Source organism: Tuber melanosporum (assembly GCF_000151645.1).
Source record: "Tuber melanosporum whole genome shotgun sequence assembly, scaffold_131, strain Mel28".
Lineage (NCBI taxonomy): Eukaryota > Fungi > Ascomycota > Pezizomycetes > Pezizales > Tuberaceae > Tuber > Tuber melanosporum.
Genome location: NW_003298788.1, coordinates 130,944 through 138,063, shown reverse-complemented (window position 1 = coordinate 138,063; position 7,120 = coordinate 130,944). Strand labels below are relative to the sequence as shown.

Sequence of the window (7,120 nt, the reverse complement as noted above, 5' to 3'; positions counted from 1 at the left end):
GAGTATATATAAAGCATAAAGTATCCATCCTGATTCTTCCGTGGCTTTGCACACATATTCGTTTCCCTCCGCGAGTGTCCCCCGATACCTCGCGCACTCCCGCGATAACAAAGGAAAGACATGTTTATAGAGGCTTCTCCCTAAATCAAAGCAACACCAGAGCAAAAGAAACAGACTACAACATTCCTGCAACTTCCACGACCAACCACAACTCACTATCTTCCTCCATCGGCTCTGCCGAATGGAGTGTTTGGGAACGCTATGGGGGAACACTCACATTGGCGCGATTGGCAATGGCGGCCCAGGCTTCAATTACATCCCCTCCCTGATACCAATTATATTTAGCCAAGGAATGAGTACCCGGGGGTGGTGCTTGCCGGATGGACTCGTTCTCTCTCGCTTTTGCCCAGCAAGGCTTGTAGAAGCTATTAGCTGAGGTAGAGAAATGTGGGAGGTCCGAGATTGGCCGAAGCGGGATCGGTGATGTGGCTTGTAAGTTGTAGGGCTTGTTTTGGGGCCGGTGGCCACCGTACTGTGATTGAGGATTTCAGGTTTAAGGGAGTTTTGAAAGACTTCTTTTCTATTGGTATGTAGGGTTGCTAAAAGAAAGCTAGTGTTTTTTTTGGTTGGTCGTAGAAGTCTCTGGAGTGTGGAGGGTTCTGGAGCCATCGCGATTGACGGAGAAGGTCCTCGAGACACGCCTTTCCCTTGTTATCACGAGAGTGAGTAGAGGAACGGGGACATGCTTGGAGGCATAGAGATATGTGTGGTGATCTGTAGAAGGATCAAAGAGGTTTTTATCATGCTTTACACATGTTCCTGTGTTTACCGTTAGTTAGGATAGAGAGAGATAGTAAAGCACGCAACCTTACCCTCCTTATTCCTCCTACCATCTTTCCGAACAAATGTAAAGCGGGTCCACTCACTTTGCCGCTGAGCTATTGCCGATTCCTTTGGGGGGAAGTACGGGATGTTCTGTAAAAGACCGAAGGAGCTGGATGGGAGGGGGGTGCGATCTCTTATGCTTTGTACCATAAGATAGTTGTCTAGATTCCCCAGTCTCTAGATTAACGAACTAGAGTCCATGTTAATCTTACTACTACCTAAAATTCTATAATCCGAGCGGATGAACGAGATTGGCAAGGAGGGATTCTCACGCTTAAGAACCAAACCAAAGCCAGGAAATTGTTTGAGCGGCTTCGCCAATGTACTGCTCGTGTGGATGGTAATTCCCGTGGTGTTATTTCGAGGGTTTTTCCTAACTGAAAAGAGTTTTTCATTTAAAGCGTGTATTTTCCCCGGTGGAAACACCTGTCGCCCCAAATCAACCGCAATCACCACACCTAGGACTACTAGGGAGAAGTTAGTGAAGCCGTTATGATAGCCTTTACAGGAATTTCGGGAGGGGGTTTTCAGTGGTGCTCGAAAGTTGTACCCGTACCAGAGCGCTATCCATCATACCTCTTGCGGGTTTCCCAGCGTTTATGCCGAAAGGTCCTCGAGGGTGATACTCCCATAAATCTGGAAGGGTGAAATTGGGAGTATAGGGGCCGTAGAGGTGATACGGTAGTAGATGGTGCTGGAGCATAATGGTGTTATGGAATCAGGATGGAATGCTGGAAAAAGGCATCTTTCACTATAAGATTGGATGCTGGGTGATCATATCTTTTTGCTGTCATAGTTCGTGTTGAGCTGGAGCGGCCACGCTCGTGGCCACTGAGGTCGATTACGGTAGCAAATTTTCGTCGTAATGTTATGGGAGAAAAAAAGGAGGAAAAGGGAAGATAGAAAGGTAGAAACTCAAAAAATTAACAGTATTTTCACTGCATCAAGACTCTAGACAGCCCCCCTCATTTTGAGTAACACTTTGCTACACTTCAATGTCATTTATTATCTTTATTCGCCGACATGGCATCAACACGAGCTTTTACAGCCCCCTTGACAAGCTCCTTGGGCCCGAGAACTCCCCTCTTGAGCATTCCTTTCACAGCGGAACCATAAGCTCAGGGAAAACCTCCGCTTGAATATATTCCCTCCTCACCATGTAAACAGATAATTACCTTTTCCCTTTAGTGTTAGGTTATTGGATGTCGCTATTGTGGGCGGAGAAGAAGCTGCAAACGCTACACCGCAGACAGGACATTCAGCTCAATGTCCATATCACCAGCATGTTCATGAAATAGATGATAGCTATCTGACTCCCACCCTATATCATATCCCTTAATCTGTGTGCAGATTTCGCAGCTTTCCAACATGGTTAATGCCCTGGCTTTACCTCTGATTTTTGCCAAAGGTAATATGGTCAAGGGGTCCTTGATGTGACCTGACTAGTGGAAAATGACACGATGGCCACACTTGAGCTACCCCTAAGCTCGAAACACCCTAGGAAACTAGGAAGCAAAAAATACAGACGAAGAGATAGGACCAGGAGCACCCCTTCTATCCAATCCCCAGAAGATTCACCCCCTGTAAGCGTGGGGGTGGGTGATAAAGCGTGCCCCCGTTCATATCAACAGGCTGGTTTTAAATGGTTGGCCTGCGGACCCGAATACCAGAGGGCTGTCAGGTAAAAGATGAGAATTCCGTAGCATCCGAGGAGGGTTATGTGGAGGAAAGCGCTACTGGGGGAGGTCAAGTTGGATTTATGATACCCATACCAGCAATATTGGGGGACAAGTGTGGATTTGAAAATATAAATTGAGTTTTTTTTCCCCTTCTCTGTATACTGTGTGTAAACCCTCCCCTCCTCACCATCTCCATCGAGATCTATAAGATGTTTTTTCCATGCTGGTCCGGACAACCAGGCCTGGTATGTTTATGGTAAGTGGAGGGATACAATTGAATTGTTGTATGCCATGGAAACCTGCCATTCGAACTCTATACCAACTATAGGCTACATACCAGAACATATCGAGCTTCTCTGGATCAGCGAATAGGCTAGGCTGAACTCTCAAAGTTCTATTCTCCTCCCTCTCCGCCAGACATCTCCTACGTCCATTATTAGCTATCAAACCTACAAAGTTGGTTTTTCTCGTCGCTGATCTATGAGTAATCCCAGCGATATCAACTCCCGTCAGTCCTACCCGTCCGAGTATGGTCCTTTTATAGGTGCGCAATCCGGGTAGCGCTGCGAGGTCTACTCTAGGTTCGGGGGAGCCTAGGTTACCTCGGTCATGTTTCCGGCCGGCAAAGCTCGGCGACTCCAGGAATTCTGAAGATATGATATCCGCATAACCGCTCCTAGGGTCTTTTTATTTTATTTTTTATAACACGCGATAAAAATGACGGGTTATCGCTAACAATAACGATAACTTCCGGCAGTGAGGGATGAAGCAAATGACAGTGGACAGGAGCAGGAAAGCGTATCTGCAACCCTGGCAGAAACTGACGGGCGCCACTCGAAATAAAAACGAGAAAAAGAACGGGGCCAGCTACCCGGACCCTGCACCAAGGGGCCACTCGGGCCCGGTACGGCCCGGGACCCGGAAATCCACCTTCCCCAAGTCAGGTCTGGCATGCCAAACCCGACGAACCGGCCGCTTGGGATCACCGAGCAATCCACTATCCTCTCCAGTGATCTAGGCCATACTTGGACATGAATTGCTCTCAACCTATTGACACCACGAAATCTATGCGAATTGTGAGCGCGTCACCAGGTCTTGGGTGGTTGGGTGTGGCCTGACCTAGGGCTGATAATTCGAGAATATCATACGATATTCTCTATCGCCACAGAGACCACCAGCCTTCACTCCAGTGATTGGCAAAACCTTTGCGAGGCGATGCATAGACATTTAGGTCTAAATCACCAAAGAGGATGCCTCCATGTAGAAGAATAGGGTGAAAAAGGAAACCGTCAAACACAATGGCTAGCTCAATGATATCTTCAAAACATGCAATCCCAGCTCAGCTTGTAGTAACACAGGTCAGCAAATTCCGAACGGCTTGGACCAATCGCAAAGCCAATCTCCCCTAGGGCTCATGCAACTACAGGCCCGAGCGAAAATTGCAGTACTCGGTCTCCGAAAATAAGTATGATTGGATAAGAGAGATGTTGGGAATAGTGAAGCATCACTTACAATCACTCGATCACCTCCCAACTCTCGACCCCGTGTAGCCGCTCTCGCTTTGCGCCGGTCAGTTGTTAGTCACACTAATCTATCCACACCGCTCGGTGTGTCATTTTTTGTTCGCTCGACTCTCCCAGCTCTTACCATGTCACATATCAACAAATGATTGGGGCGTTGACACCTTGCAGGAACCGTCCTCGAGCCATCCTCTGATGTTGTGCCAATCTAATTTCAAAATGCAGGGAATGCTCCAGAGTACCGCATCTTGAAGTACGGTAATTGCAGGGATCCTGGTTCTGCACAAAGTCTTTATGCAAATAAATTCTTGGAGGCACAGGAGCGAAAAAGAAAAGAAAGCCCGTTCTCCCCACTCATTCTTTTTTTTCCCTTTCGCTTTTCAAGATTTTTTCCCATCTTCCCATCTTTGCTTATTCGTGCATCACCTATCTTCCAACTTTCGAGATTCCCAATTTTCAGGGAATCTTTATTTGGCGGTAAGTAAATATCATAGAATGATATTATTATAGCGAGGTTTCCTCTATATATGCCCTCATTAGTTAAAGCCGTTCTCTGCACAAACTAATCACTTTGCGCTCAGGGAAAGAGTATTTATCCCCCCCCCCCGAAATCATTTTCTCCATGTCTGCAATGTCCAATACCCTCACTAAAAGTATCACCGTTGCTGCTCTCACTGGCAGGGCAGGAGTCCAGATCAGGAATGGACAGACGATAGTGCAGCACCTCGGTGGAAAACGAGAGTCAGTCGCATTCGCATCCAGCCCAGAACTCCTTCACTCGTTTATGCGGTCACCCCGTGTCACTCGTGCTTTTAAATGTCTAAATATGACACAGCGGATCCAGCTTTCGTAATCCGAAACGCAGCCATTCGGCATGCCTAAAAGCCGTACCATCTATCGTACTGTACAAGAGGCCGGCTCCGGTGGCCGGGCAAATCCTTTTGAGGCCGACGCCAAGATTTCCTCCGCGGTGACATCTTGAGAATGGTCCCGCGTTGCCCTGCCCCTTGATAATCAGCAAATACTGTACCGCCGGCAGAGAATCCATTTTTTCCTGTCTCCAGTTCTCCGGGACGAGTGCTACAGGTAGCACAGCTCATAGATCTCCCTTCAAATTAAACAACCGAATATCCAGCTCTTCATCTTTCTGTTAATGCCAATAGGGTATCCACTCCGGTGGAACAAAAAAAAGAATTGCGGAAATCTTTCATCGTTTTTTGTTATTCCGCTCACGTGGTATCTTTTCTTTTCTTTTTCTACACTTTGTTCCGGTTTCTCCACGCTAAGGGTGGTGGTGGGAATTATACCTTTTTCGCATCTAGCGTATCTCTCCCGCAGTATCTCTCAAATAATAGCACGATGTCCTCCCCCCCCCTCCCTCCTTGGCTTTCCCACAGCGACCACTTGGGAAAATGATATGAGTAAATCCTTTCTTGGTTGTTTGGTAATGGGCACAGCGCCTTTGGCCATTGGCGCCTGGTCGCACTAGTGTCGTTTCTTGATTTCAGCCAACGATAAACTGGAGAATTTTCACTTTTAGGCCCACTTCTCTGCATATCCTACTAGTCTTTATAGTCCGCAGACCCTAACACATCTTTGGCGTGATTACTGAGCCCCGGAGGGCTCGATTCCCATAACATTTCAATGGAAATGTATCTAACATACCCTATCTTTGATAATTAACTCTTTTTTTTTTCTTTTTTTTGGAACCCTCCTGCCGAGAGGGGTTTTCCCTCAACCGAAGGATTAGTAAATATTCCCGTTAATTTTGTTGCGTGTTCCAATAGGTACATGACCGGAAATAAATTATCTGCAGCGATATGGAAAATCACAGGATATCACTCGCCCAAGTGCGCCAGCCAAACTGTGAGCTCGATGAGATAATGACAACAATTGTATGAAACCGACTGAGTGCTGGGGAATCGCTGGTGGGAGGGTACTTCCCTCCTATGAGCTATCTTGATTCGTTCCGCGTGCCTCAATGGCTTATCTTGGTCGCAGACGAAAATCCTAATTGATTAGCCACCAGGAGTAAGAAGGTGATACCCAACAGTTTCTCACTGGGTCGCTTGGGTGAACTGATTTCCCATTGATCCGTGAAACCGTCCGTTGAGGTTGTGCACCACCGATCGGGGGGGGAGCACGCAGAAGAGGTTTGAAAGAAAAGTAAAAACGATCTTAACGTGATAGCAAACTAATCTACCAAGCTTTGAAAAATGAGCTCTATGGAACGCACAGTTCTGTCAGACTCTCACCTGATCAAAAAAGGGGGGAGATGAATCTTTCGTTTCAGGTCAGCCCTCACAAACCCGCCAACCGAATTTTCCACGTCACACACGATTGCACTCATCGATTCTAGGGGGGGGGGTTGCAGGTTGACATATGCAACGCTCTTGAATGTCTTCTGCAGCTTTGTATTTGATATCGCCAAAGCTCAACTGTTACGACCAGCAGCAATCCCAGAGCGGCCGAATTGCACGGGTGGATCACCAACTAGAGTTCTTCATTCAGGGTCGCTCGAGATCAAGGCGGCTGTCTATCGACCGCCAACCGGAAATCCCGCGCGTGGCCGTGAGATATCTCTTGACACTTCACGTGCATCAGAGGCTTTTAAAACTTTCAATATTTTCTTGGCCGCGATTAGTATTTCATGTCATAGAAGCAACTGATCAGTTAAATCATGTACTCTACGAGTAGCTACACCAGTGGGTGACCAAAGATTCATGTTCAGGCCCTCGTATATGTGGACACTAGGATGTCCATGCAAGCCAGGACATCATAGAACCCCAAATATGATCCCGCCTTTCAAGCAGGGTTCATGGAAGTTGAGGGGTAAAACATATGATAGGTCGGTGAGGAGGGGAGGAGGGGGGGCGTGGTCGGCTTCCAAACACGTTGCTCAGCTACAGGCCATTACCCCATGTAAAAGGTCCCCCCCTGGTCTTGCACTGATCCAGACACCCCCCTAGTTAATCGCCGGTACTGCCTGGGAATATCAGGTATAGCAAACCGAAACTCGAGCTATCGATCTTATTA

At 47.4% G+C, this 7,120-nt stretch overlaps 2 protein-coding genes; both read right to left on the bottom strand.

The window, feature by feature from the left end:
* GSTUM_00002500001 (uncharacterized protein) lies at nucleotides 1-1,035 on the bottom strand (the record flags this gene model as incomplete). XM_002836132.2 has 2 exons in its annotated part: nucleotides 1-819; nucleotides 873-1,035. 2 exons carry the CDS (start codon nucleotides 1,033-1,035, stop codon nucleotides 611-613), a joined length of 372 nt encoding a protein of 123 aa, XP_002836178.1. The 3' UTR covers nucleotides 1-610.
* A 32-nt stretch (nucleotides 1,036-1,067) lies between these two features.
* On the bottom strand, nucleotides 1,068-1,829 carry GSTUM_00002499001 (uncharacterized protein; the record flags this gene model as incomplete). XM_002836131.2 has 3 exons in its annotated part: nucleotides 1,462-1,829; nucleotides 1,158-1,352; nucleotides 1,068-1,075 (listed from the first exon to the last, which is right to left on the bottom strand). The coding sequence occupies exons 1-3, from the start codon at nucleotides 1,586-1,588 to the stop codon at nucleotides 1,068-1,070; spliced, it is 330 nt and encodes a 109-aa protein (XP_002836177.1). The 5' UTR covers nucleotides 1,589-1,829.
* Nucleotides 1,830-7,120: the final 5,291 nt, after the last annotated feature.